Source organism: Pezoporus wallicus, unplaced genomic scaffold (assembly GCF_028554395.1).
Source record: "Pezoporus wallicus isolate ANWC-B61680 ecotype Strahan unplaced genomic scaffold, APGP_CSIRO_Pwel_v1 scaffold_7107, whole genome shotgun sequence".
Classification (NCBI taxonomy): Eukaryota; Metazoa; Chordata; class Aves; order Psittaciformes; family Psittacidae; genus Pezoporus; species Pezoporus wallicus.
The window spans coordinates 278986-291717 of NW_026642114.1; the positions used below are offsets into that span (position 1 = coordinate 278986).

General features: G+C 42.8%; 1 protein-coding gene across 15 annotated transcripts in view; it reads right to left on the reverse strand.

Annotated features, from left to right (window-relative positions):
* The window catches only part of PRRC2C (proline rich coiled-coil 2C), a 78913-nt gene that overhangs the window by 37511 nt on the left and 28670 nt on the right, over window positions 1-12732 (reverse strand). For all 15 annotated transcript variants that reach the window (XM_057427394.1, XM_057427399.1, XM_057427396.1 and 12 more), the window contains exons 6-15: window positions 10977-11212; window positions 10513-10592; window positions 9464-9597; window positions 9293-9380; window positions 8875-9016; window positions 7767-7841; window positions 6470-7079; window positions 5478-5647; window positions 4600-4846; window positions 491-704 (exon numbers count right to left, since the gene is read on the reverse strand). In XM_057427394.1, the coding sequence (XP_057283377.1) occupies window positions 491-704; window positions 4600-4846; window positions 5478-5647; window positions 6470-7079; window positions 7767-7841; window positions 8875-9016; window positions 9293-9380; window positions 9464-9597; window positions 10513-10592; window positions 10977-11212 (1996 nt within the window). The remainder of the gene's footprint in view (window positions 1-490; window positions 705-4599; window positions 4847-5477; window positions 5648-6469; window positions 7080-7766; window positions 7842-8874; window positions 9017-9292; window positions 9381-9463; window positions 9598-10512; window positions 10593-10976; window positions 11213-12732) is intronic.

Consider the following 12732-nt stretch of genomic DNA (forward strand, 5'->3'; position numbering starts at 1 on the left):
TGAATATCACAAGTATTACTCAGACAGCAGTACAGAAAAGAAAATTCAAGGTACTTTAAAGATGTGGAGGAAGCCTTCCTGACCACTCATCACGCAACAAACGTCAAAAGTAACTGTCTTGCTTAAATTCATTTGTATTTAACACACCACTTTTGAAACTAATATACATCAGACAGAAGTTCTCTGGTACAGGGAGGATGCAGGGCAGACGTAGAACAGGACAACACTGTAGAATTGTTCTACAAAACTGAAAATTCAAAATATCATGGGGTAAATTGTCTTTATACACCCTACTACAGAGCAGGCATATCTTCTGTTTTATACAACAGTGCCAAGAACACTGCATCGCCAGTCACAACTCCTTTTGGGCCGAGAACAGCTATAACCCAGTAAGTTTAAACTGTGTTTTGCAACCTAAGTTACACAGCCAAGTGCGTAAATATGTATGTCTTGGAGAAGCGACATGCAGGACTACATAACCTGGGCTTACCTCAAATTGTCAGGCTCTTCTAACACTTTGGGAGGAGAGCTAGACTGCTGAGGTTCTGCATGGGGATATGGGTCTGACCCCCACATCATGCGGGGCTCTGACAAAGGAACAGTGTGCTCTCTTGCTGAGCGAGCTATATGTTCAAATGAATCTGAACTAGTTGCTGATCCCTCTATCTGGTCTCTTCTCATCAGTGGTTTCGGAGGCATAATTCCTGTGACAGATTTAAGTTCAAAAATCAAAACACATTTAACATTAGCAAAGAAATCTACCTGAAGACAGACAAAGCGTATCAGAAGGTACTGAAAAACACTACTCTCTCTCCTCCATCTCCTTTCTTTCCACTGTTGAAACAAAATGTTTATTTAGTGCCAGGTGACCTCTGAATTACTAAATCATATTCACTACTAGTACCCTATGTGCCAAAAGGAAAAGCTGTCTGCTTCTACTATAAGGGAAAGAACCAGGTCTGTAAACTTGTACACTTGTAGATGACCTTTCTGCTGTAAAATCTGAATGGCAAAAGGCAACATGAGCATACACACACATGCTTTTTTGTACTGTAGGCCCTTTTTTTTTTTTGGTGGTGGGGGAAGAGGAAGGAAGGGGGTGTAGCATTTTTAAAGAAATTCAACAATTTTCACTGTCTTTGCTTAACCTGCCACTTCCTCTGTTCATTCCTTGGACTTATACAGGATATCCTATGCTCATTAGCTTGATAAGTATCTCCATTACATTACATGCCAGACTTGTATTATTTGTGCACAATAGCTTTCCTAACTGCATGTCAGACAGCCATCCCACAAATTCAAAAGCGCCAAGAATCTGAAGACACAAATATAGTAAGACTCTAGAGCTGCTCATTCAGAATCAAGTAACAAAAAATTATGGTTTTTTTTGTATTATTAAAATCTATTTTCTCCCAAGCAATAAAATAATATAGTTTTAAAAAACCCACCCACTCTCTGTCACTATATATAGTGTATAATACGTACACAGCCGTTTTGGTAGGAGGCTTGCCAGACTAGTCAAGAAAACTTTGAACTAGATGTACTGCGGGAGGGGGGCATCATTCCATCCCAACACACCCAGTCAGTTGCGAGCACCTTTAATAAATGCTGGGAGCAATACAGAGATATCCCAGCCGCTCCAGCCAATGAGCCGGCTTCATGTGGAGCTCGGCTCAGATGCCTCTATACAAACGCCTGTAGTATGGGGAACAAATGAGGGTTAGAGATGTGCGCATCTATGGGCGTATGATATAACAGGCATCACAGAAACATGGTGGGATGGCTTCTATGGTTGGAGTGTTGGAATGGAAAGTTACAGGCTCTTTAGAAAAGATAGGCCCCGCAGACAGGGAGAGGGACTTGCTATTTATATTAGAGATAGGCTGGAGAGTATGGAACTCTGTCTGGGAACAGGTGAGCAGGCAACAGAGAGTTTGAGGGTCAGGGCTAAAGGGAGAACAGTGATGGGAGACATTACTGTGGGGATCTGGTACAGACCTCCTGATCAAGAGGAATCTGTGGAGGAAGTAATCTACAGACAGATAGGAACAGCCTCATGCTCGCAGGCCCTTGTCCTCATGGTGGACTTCAACCTCCCTGACATCTGCAGGAGGGACAGTATGGCCTGGCACAAGCAATCCAGGAGGCTCCTTGATTGTGTGGAAGACAACTTCCTTCTGCAAGTAACAGAAGAGCCAACAAGGAGAAGTGCCATGCTTGACCTCGTGCTTACCAACAGGGAGGGGCTGGTTGGAAATGTGACGCTCCAGGGCAGCTCTGGTTGCAGTGATCATAAGATGGTTGAGTTCAAGATGCTCAAGACAGTGAGAAGAGTGTGCAGCAAGCTCACTGCCCTGGGCTTCAAGAGAGCAGACTTTGGCCTCTTCAGGAACCTGCTTAGTAAGATTCCATGGGGAACAGCCCTAGAGGGCAGGGAGGCCCACGACTGCTGGTTGATATTCAAGGATCACCTGCTACAAGCTCAGGAGTGTTGCGTCCTGACTAGAAGGAAGTGCAGCAGGAGGGCCAGGAGACCTCCTTAGATGGATAAGGAGCTGCTGAGGAAACTTACAGGGGGGGAAAAAAAAAAGAGGCTTATAAAAGGTGGAAGCAAGGACAGGCGGCCTGGGAAGAATACAGGGATGCTGTTTGGAAAGCTAGGGACCAGGTTAGGAAAGCTAAGGCCCTGTTAGAATTAAATTTGGCTAGGAATGTGAAAGATAACAGGAAGGGATTCTATAGGTATGTAGCAAATAAAAAACAGACTAGGGACAATGTGGGCCCTCTCCGGAAGCTATCAGGAGAATTGGCTACCCTGGATTTGGAGAAGGCTGAGGTTCTTAATGACTTCTTTGCCTCAGTCTTCATGCTCTGAGCATCTTCAGGCAAATGCTCTGACCGCACCACCCAAGTCTTGGAAGGCAGACACAGGGACAGTGATAATGAAGACCTTAGGCCCACTGTACAAGAGGATCTGGCTCGAGACCATCTTAAGAACCTGAACGTACACAAGTCCATGGGACCTGATGAAATCCATCTGTGGGTCCTGAAGGAGCTGGCGAATGAAGTTCCTAGCCAGTGTCCATCATATTTGAAAAATAATGGCAGTCAGGTGAAGTTCCCAACGACTGGAAAAAGGATAATATAACCCCCATTTTCAAGAAGGGGAAAATGGATGACCCAGGGAATTATGGACCAGTCAGTCTCACCTCTGTGCCTGGCAAAATCTTGGAGCAGATTCTCCTGGAAGGCATGCTAAGGCACATGAAAAATCAACAAGATGCTTGGTGACAGCCAGCATGGCTTCACTGAGGGGAAATCCTGCCTGACCAATTTGGTGGCCTTCTATGATGGGGCTACGGAACTGATGGACAGAGGTAGAGCAGTCGATGTCATCTACTTGGACATGTGCAAAGCGTTTGACACAGTCCTGCATGACATCCTTGTCTCTAAATTGGAGAGACATCAATTTGATGGATGAACCCCTTTGTGGATAAAGAACTGGCTGGATGGCCTCATGAAAAGGGTTGTGGTCAATGGCTCAGTGTCCAGCTGGAGACCAGTAAGGAGTGGTGTCCCTCAGGGGTCGGTGTTGGGACCGGTCTTGTTTAACATCTTTGTCGCTGACATGGACAGTGGGATTGAGTACGCCCTCAGCAAGTTTGCCGATGACACCAAGTTGTGTGGTTTGGTTGATACGCTGGAGGGAAGGAATGCCATCCAGAGGGACCTTGACACGCTTGTGAGGTGGGCTGATGCCAACCTCATGGAGTTTAACCATGACAAGTGCAAGGTCCTACACCTGGGTCGGAGCAATCCCAGGCACAGCTACAGGTTGGGCAGAGAAGAGATTCAGAGCAGCCCTGCGGAGAAGGACTTGGGGGTGTTGCTCGATGAGAAAATGAACATGAGCCAGTTTCAGTGCATGCTCGCAGCCCAGAAAGCCAACTGTATCCTGGGCTGCATCAAAAGGAGCGTGACCAGCAGGTTGAAGGAGGTGATCCTGCCCCTCTACTCTGCTCTTGTGAGACCTCACCTGGAGTATTGTGTGCAGTTCTGGTGTCCTCAACATAAAAAGGACATGGAACTGTTGGAACAAGTTCAGAGAAGGGCCACGAGGATGATCAGGGGAGCGGAGCACCTCCCGTATGAAGACGGGATGAGAACGTTGGGGCTGTTCAGCCTGGAGAAGAGAAGGCTGCGCGGAGACCACATAGCAGCCTTCCAGTATCTGAAGGGGGTCTGCAAGGATGCTGGGGAGGGACTCTTCATTAGGGACTGTAGCGAGAGGACACGGGGTAACGGGTTAAACAGGGGAAGTTTAGATTGGATATAAGGAATAAGTTTTTTACTGTGAGGGTGTTGAGGCACTGGAACATGTTGCCCAAGGAAATTGTGAACGCTCCATCCCTGGCAGTGTTCAAGGCCAGGCTGGACAGAGCCTTGGGTGACATGGTTTAGTGGGAGGTGTCCGTGCCCTGTCAGGGAGGTGATCTTAAGGTCCTTTCCAACCCTAACTATTCTGTGATTCTATGTGTATACATATTTCTATTTCAAAAGCAGGAAAGCTCAGTAGTAAAAAATCCTGCCAGATTTTACCTGGATGAATAGGAGGCATATCCATTGCAGGTCTTCCTGACATCATTCGTGGGTCCATGTAAGACTGCATCATAAGCCACCTTGGATCAAAGCCCATTGAAGCTAAATGCTGAGGATGTGGCTGCATGGGCTGGTAAAGGGGTCTATGCTGGGGTGGCGGGACAGGGCCACTAGAAGGCTGTGAGGGAGCAGACTGGGGAAGGACACCTTGCTGTTGCTGCTGCCACTGCTGCTGTTTCATTTGCTCCTGTGCAACAGAAAGCAGTATTACAAGACTTTCAAAACACAGACTTAAGCAGAATTCAAATAACCCTTGGAAACCACAAGTATGGTTATCTCCAGGACACTAAGCATTCCAAAAGTTAACTGCAAACACTCATCAGCATGAAGTAGGAGAAAGGGGAGTAAACCAGACTGGACAATTTAGAATAGCTACAGTTCTGCTGATGTTCAGCAGTGACACTGAACAACCTATGCTTCGTGTGTGTCATTAATGCAAAGTGCTCTTCAGACCATAGGATCCAAATCAAAATTACATTTGTGAGTTTCACAGCTTTTAAGGAAAAGCTGTAGAAATAATGATCATCAGACCCCAGGTTCCACAGACAACCACAGAGCAATGCTCTACGTCCACCAACTGATGCTAAAACTGGCCAGTTTCAAAAGCCTCTCTTGCTTTCTGCTCACTTGCGTTATTTTGCAAGTGACAAAAAATGTTTCACGCAAAACAAGTCCCGCCAATGCCACAGATGTTACAGAAGCTGGAAACCAACAACTCAGGCTTTCTGAAATTCCTATGGTCATGTTCTTGCTAAGCATAAGGCTAAAGACACCATTCTTGTAATGAGCTTCCTTCTTTAAATTAACTCATTAGTTACCTGCTGCCTCTGAAATCTTGGTGGTAATGATTTCTGGAACTGTTTAGAATAGCCTGAGGAAACAGCAGGACGAGGCTGAGATCCTGAATCTGGCTCAGTCTCATGAGTCACCTGTGAAATCTCTTTCTCATTCCGACCACTATCTTGTCGGGTAAAGACTGCCTGATCGTCTGAAAAACAAAAACCCAACAAATCCACATGTGGGAAACAAATGTGAATCTTTAGGCTATGACAATTTCACCAGAATGTCAGATAAAGAATGTTGTCCTAAAATAAAAAAATCTGCCTTCTTTATTGTCACAGTCTTAGTTTCCAAAACTAAAATAAAGGCAAAAAAAAATGTTGAGAACAACCCCTCAAACAGGACAACTGCTGTTAGTACATCTCTCAGTGCCCCTTTTAAACTCAAACACACTGGGTAATCAAACACTAGCATTTAGGTTGTAACTATCAAGTAATTAAAAAAAGGCTGTATCATGCAACCATATTATATTTAACCTTTTTTTTTTAAATGAACCAAGGTTTGGTTTTACAATCGCTTTTACTCATTTAGAGGATAACACAACCTTATTAAGCACAGTCTAGCAGTTCTCCTCTGACATTTCAGTTCCACTACAAACATGCATCAAGTTTACCTGCTCTTTATGTTTACTTCTCTAGGCTTGCTGAAAGAACAGAACAGCTGAAATAATTTACATTGCTTTCTAGCAACACAAGTTGTTGAACCTCCTTTATCAAGAAAAGAAAGCCTGTTTCTCTTTCCACATTCCTCAAAGTCCAGCCTAAATCAATAAACCAAATTTTTCCTTTAACATTTTGATAAGCTGGGTAAATGGGTCTAGCTCAAAGTAGTTAGTAGCTGTAATATGCCAGGGAAGTAAGTGATCTAGATGCACTGGGTTAATAAGATATGCAAATTAGACTCCCAGATTACAACTATGCTCTGTGGTTCAGCTTTAAGGCAGACAGCTCCTACTTGTGTGCAAACATACCTTTTTCTTCCTTGTTATTCCTGTTTTCACTTTCTTGTTTTTCTACTACATGTGTAGCCACAGGTTCTACAGCCTCAGGAACCTCATGTGCTGGTTTCTCCTCTTCTTTTTCCTTCTCTTCTTTCTCCATCTCCTTTTCTTTCTCTTTTTCTCCTTCTTGCTCTTTTGCCTTCTCCAGTTTTTCTTTTTCTTCTTTTTCCTTTTCCTTCTCCCTTTCCTTCTCTTTTTCCTTCTCCCTCTCTTTTTCTCTCTCTCGTTCCCTCTCCCGTTCCCTCTCCTTTTCCCGCTCCCTTTCCCTTTCCCTCTCTCTTTCCCTTTCCCGTTCCCTTTCCCTCTCCCGCTCCTTCAGAGGGTCTTCCCTGGAGGGTTTTGTCACACAGCCAAATTTCTCATTTAACCGTTTTAGCTTTTCAGCACAAGCTGCTTTGCGCTGTTCTTCCATTCTTCTTTCTTCCTCTTCTCGCCGCTTACGGGCTCGTTCAACTGCAGCGGATATCTCTGACTGCTGTCTTCTCCTCTGTTTCCAAATTTCATCTTCATCTGGCACTGGTTTAGGGGGAAAGGGTCCCTGCCTTCCAGGTCCTACCTGGCGATCAGGGGGAGGAGGGTGCTGCAATATTAAAATCAGTTGAGTCAAGTTGAACATGTGTTACATAAACAGCCAGCTGAAATACTATAACTTAACTATTTATCAGCACATGTATTTGCGTGACACCATAAAAAAGCAAGATTTGGAAGAAATGAGCTCAGAAAGGAGAGGTAAATATTCACTAGGCTCATGTCACTCCTCCCCATCAGACAGCAAAGATAAACATCTTTTAGATTTGATTATAGGCCACTCTTAATCACAGAAACTCAAGGCAGGTCTCAGACTAAAGTTCCCCAAGAAGCCAAAGAAATTCCATGTAGCTCAGGATAAGAGATCTTAATAACGACTGTTAAGAATTCTAAGAAGCTACTATGTACGCATTTTATCTGGGACTTCATCTCCCCATCTGCCTCAGCAGGCAGCCCTTCAGTACTGCTCCTAAGCCCCTGTCCTCTCTAGTTCTCAAAAGGGGTTGGATAACTGAAAGCATTTGAAGCTCTCATGCATTTCATATAACTATTGCTTTACACAATTAGCAGCACAGTTGTGTTGGGGTCCCATTCTTACTGGCCAAGTACTACAATCATTTTTCTTGCTAAAGAAAAGGCTTATCCCTATGTAAAGCATATTTTTACTTTTGTAAATCCCTCCAACACAGCATTAAAGAATTTAACTAAGGTAAATAAAGACAATTCTAATCTCTCTTACCGGTGGTAGAATAGATTTTGGATGAAGAGCAGGACCACCTCTTTCATGTAGAGAAGGCTGTGCTGGACCCCGATCCTATTGGATCAAACACAGCACCAGAGTTAAGCAAGCTCATAACAGTCAAGCTAACAAATTTTAGATTTACTGTTTTCCACTGCATTAAGATACCACACCTAGAGAACTATCTGCACATGAAACAAATAACCACGTAAAACAATGGCAAGAAAATTTTCATGTTATGTACTGATCATTAAACAATTACTTTAAAAATTCACACATCCATATTCCAGACTTCATGTTACTGCACTATTTTTCCTCAGATTCAGTGTAGCATCCAACCCTGAAAGACATGTTCTTTACATATAGAGAAAGCACAAGTAAAAATAATTCAAGATCCCCCATCTTTGTTATTACTGGTGTCAAGAGAATACATTTCTGGGAAATTTTAATATAAAGCCAATGGCAGGCTTTCCTGGGGAGAGGAAGGGGAAATAGATTTAAAGAGGACTGAAGTAGGCATAAGCTGAGGTGGTTGTCAATCTTCCTCTACCAGAGGGTAAATCGAAAACCGAAACATTTGAGCTGATGCATTTTACATGGTCTGTATAAAAATCTGTCTGCCTGAGATATCAGAAGTGAACTGACACATTCCTGCTAAGTTGCACTGAGGAAAGCAGGTCATGATACAAAATAACAACTCCCCAAAAAAATAACCAAAAACCCACACCCTGAAAAAAATGCGTGGGTCAACTGGGTGCTATTTACCCTGTGCCACTATGAAGTATGATGACACCAGAACAGCTTCATTCACAGTTACAGGGATGGACAGACAAGGGTACTGAGTTAAAGCTTATGAGTTCAGTCACACTGGCACAAGTGTTCTCACCCCCCTCACAGCTGTGAATTAGAACACACTAGATAAAGACATGTTATTTTTATTTTGTTGACCTAGCAGCACCTGATCGGTTACGAGAACTCAGATAATTCTTTCAGTAGCTAATGCTTTCACTCATGTTCATAACTTTAATTGACCTAACTGTAAAGACACCTGAGCTGGACCTTTCCTGATGAGGCTATTGCCAGAAGAGCTGAAGATAAGAACACAAACCTGATCAAGCTGAGAACTTTTGCCGTATGACCCTTTGGCTGCTGCTGTGGAAACCTGGGTGGCAGACTTAGCACTTGTCTGTTCATCTGCTTCCTTCTGGCCATCAGGACTCTGGGAATCTTTTGATGGTGTTTGTTCATCACTATGTGCAGAGAAATAAGAAAAATGGAATGGGTACTCCACATAGGTATTTGGCGATTTATCTTCTATTCTCAATGTTTTTTAGCAAGAGCAAAAGCATCTCACAGCAAGGAACACTACTACACGCCCACCAGCTGACTGGAGTCTGCAGGCAATTACGTGATTTAATACAGTATTCAATTACAGGAATATTTTTCGAATGAGCACTTGCACTCATTTCATTAAACCTTTCCAAACACTAAGTGGCATTCACACCTAATTGGCAACACCGACTCACCCACTTTCCTTCTCTTTTTGACTACTTCCTTGCTCATCATCATCACTGAAGTTCAACTGTTCAGTGTAATCCACTTCACTCTGAGCACCTGATCCATAAGCAAATATTCAATTAATCTTTCAGAAAGATTCACTGTACAAATAACAAAAATCATTAATCTTATGTTCTTACCTGCCCAGCCTTCATCAGCCTCAGCATCTAGATTATCAAATTTATCAAGTTCTTTAAGTTCACTAGCACTAAGAATGGATGGGCGCTCAATAGGTTCCGAACACCATGAAGGTGGTCCTCTTCCCCTTGGCCCTCTAAAAAAAAGAGAGGAAAACAATGGCCACTGTCATTATTTATCCACATGACTAGATAAATTGTCAACTTATATGATGATTACTTGAAGTATATGGTACTGTTCTCTCAATACAGTATAAAGGTCATCCACATGCGCGACTGCTGTAGTTTCAATAATTACTGCTACACCAGATGGTTACTTAAGGAAGAGGAAGATTAGATGCTATAGCCTTACCTACTTCACAAACAAGCCAAACATCAGTTTACAGTCAAAAATCAAATACCTTGTAGCTTTCAAACAACACACCACATAGATCTGGCATCCTTCTTGACACCAATTAATCCACCTCAGATATATTTCTACTTTTCAAGCTTTTCTATCATCAAAGATTCTGCACCTTCTCCTACTCCTAAACTCAAGTTCTCCCACCCAACCCTCTCAGCCTTTCTGTCCTCTTCCTGATCCCACCCAGTTTGTACCCTACTGCCTATAGCATTCCCTATTTCCTCATGCATGTGCACAGACATCCGCAGCTACAGAGAAATGAAGAAAATAAATGGTATAATGCATTAGAGTTCCTTAACTGGAAAGCAGTAGAGTTGAGAACCAGGAACTAACTACTTTCATGGTAACAATGGAAGCGTCCTTTTACAGGTGAAACTACTGGCTGAAGTTTCAAAGGTGCTCCCAAGTGACTCCTGCTCTTCCTGTAATGTGCAGAATTCCCTCAAGTTTCATAGTTGAGTTATCAAACACAAATCACTCCATAGCACTGCTCCACACAAGCCAAACTTGAGACTAACCATTAGCAGTTCTTATGCGGTGCACGATCATAATCAAAATACTCAGCGCAATTTTTATTTTTTTTTTTTTGTTATTAAGTCACTAACAGAGTTCATACCCATGCACCAGTAACACTTGTAAGGTTTCTTACCTGCTAAGCTCAGAATTGGGAAACCTTGTTGGACCTTGCATGGAGGGAGGATATGCCATTCTAGGATACTGATTAAACATCTAAGAAAGGTTTAAAAACAGGAACCATTCATTAAATATTGTAACTACATTAAGCATACTGAGATCATCAAAAGAATCACAATGGAAGTAAAGCAAGCCTCTTAAGTTTGCTTAGTATCTCAAGTGTGTGACATTAAGTCACCGAGTGTTTACAAGTGTTAACCAACTCCTGACAAATTGAAACTCAGTGTTGCAAGTGGCAACAGGCAGCCACATCCTTTGAGCAGTTGGTTGCAATCCCAACCTTCTAGCAGAACTGCTAAAGTGTTCCATGGAGGGAGATGAAAGGATGAAAGGAGGGAGATGAAAGGGGGCATGAAGAAATTACACTAGCCAATAACCAATCCCTGCTGCTTTAAAACCTTCCATGTAACCATCACTTACATAAGGTGGCATCATTGCTCTGTACTGAGAAGAGACAGGTGGTTGCTGCTGGCCATTCAGCTTGGGCTGAGGGACCTGTGGTAACCGCACATCTCTCTTCTCTGCTGCCTTCTGGCCATCATTTTGTTCTGTTGGTGTAGCATTACCATCTTCTTGTCCAAGGGCCTTAGCTTCTTGATCAGTTGGAGAACTGGGTGAGTTGCTCTTATTACCACCTTCTCTCCAATTAGTAGCATCTGCATGGGCAGAATCAGTACGAGACAAAACAAGAACAAACTTTATACTACGGATTTACAGACAGGCATAATAAAAAACACACTCTTCCTTACCCATTTTCAGTAACACAGCAATCAGTGCAGACACACATTCATATCTGGTACCGAAAGCAATGACTGCTTGATGAAACAGAGGCTGTTTTCTAATCCTCTTTAGCCCTACATTCAGCTGTGCTCCTGAAGTGTAAGAGTTAAATTTATAGATCACTCTAGTCATCCTACTCTACCTTCCAAAACACAACACAGTTTAGGAACAATACTAATAATAGCACAGGAGAGAAAACAGATTTAGCTGTGGTAAGTGGGCCACTGTTGACTCAGTATGAAGATGCTGTCAAGAGAAAGATCAAGCTTCTTAAGCAGCAAAGGCCTACCATGAAACACCAAAGCGGCTCAAAATGACATATACCTGTGCATTATCTTACTAAGTGAAGACAGATATCCAGAGTCTGGGCTTGTATCTCTGTCTGATAAGGATAAAATAGAAGTGATGAGGACTGTGCTTCTGGGCGTGAATGTCTAGCAAAAAGTCCAGGAAAAGTAAGGTATTTTAATGACTTGTGCCAGGTAGTCCATTTTAACTTTTTTTTTTACAGTTTCCGCCTACAGAGCATAGGTTAGGGCAATAAAAACAGCAGTGCTCAGATCCATGGGGACCAAGAAAAATTCAGACATGCCCTGTAAAGACTGTTCTATTAGGGGCACAATCCCTTTAAGTAGGGTTAAACTATGCTCCTAAGTATCTATTACAGTTCTTCCACTTATCTTTGCTGGGGAGCATGGCTGCTAAAGGGGCAGTACTCACCAAATTCATCAAGCTTTCTGCTGTCAAGATTTGTAAGAAGGGCTTAATACAGCACGTACAGTGCTGACCAATACTATAACTGCCTGTAGGACGCTGGAAGAAACACACACAGCTATTTCCCTAATTTGGTGTTGGACATCTCCCACATTTCTTGGCAACTTATTCTCTATATCAAAATCAAGTAAGGACCTTAAGAAGCACAGTGCCCATCTTGCCTATCAGTGGCACAAGAAAGTGCTACCTACAGTGCAGGAAGAGATCCCTGGTCCACCAAACCTCACTGGAAATACTTTTAAGGAAGAAAGAAGTCCTGGTTTTCACTGGAAACAAGCACAATTCCATATGCTTTCCCATTAAAAGGATCTGGGGAAACAATACATATTTCTTCACTGAGACATGTAAAACCAACACTTATGGTTGTTTTCACTAGATCTAATCCCCCACAGCTGAAACAGATCCAGCTAGTCAGAGCACCTCAGTCATGCGCTAAAGATGTGAATGCCTTTCAAATTACAGTCCACTCTTTTGGTATCCTGTAGATTTAACTTCCTATTTGGGATTTTTCAGGCTACTGAGTACTAACCACTTGGAGACAACTCTAATGACAACTACTATAATATTAAGAGAGTTCTTTAAATACATATTTTAACTGTTGTGACATCTAGCAGCTGGATTT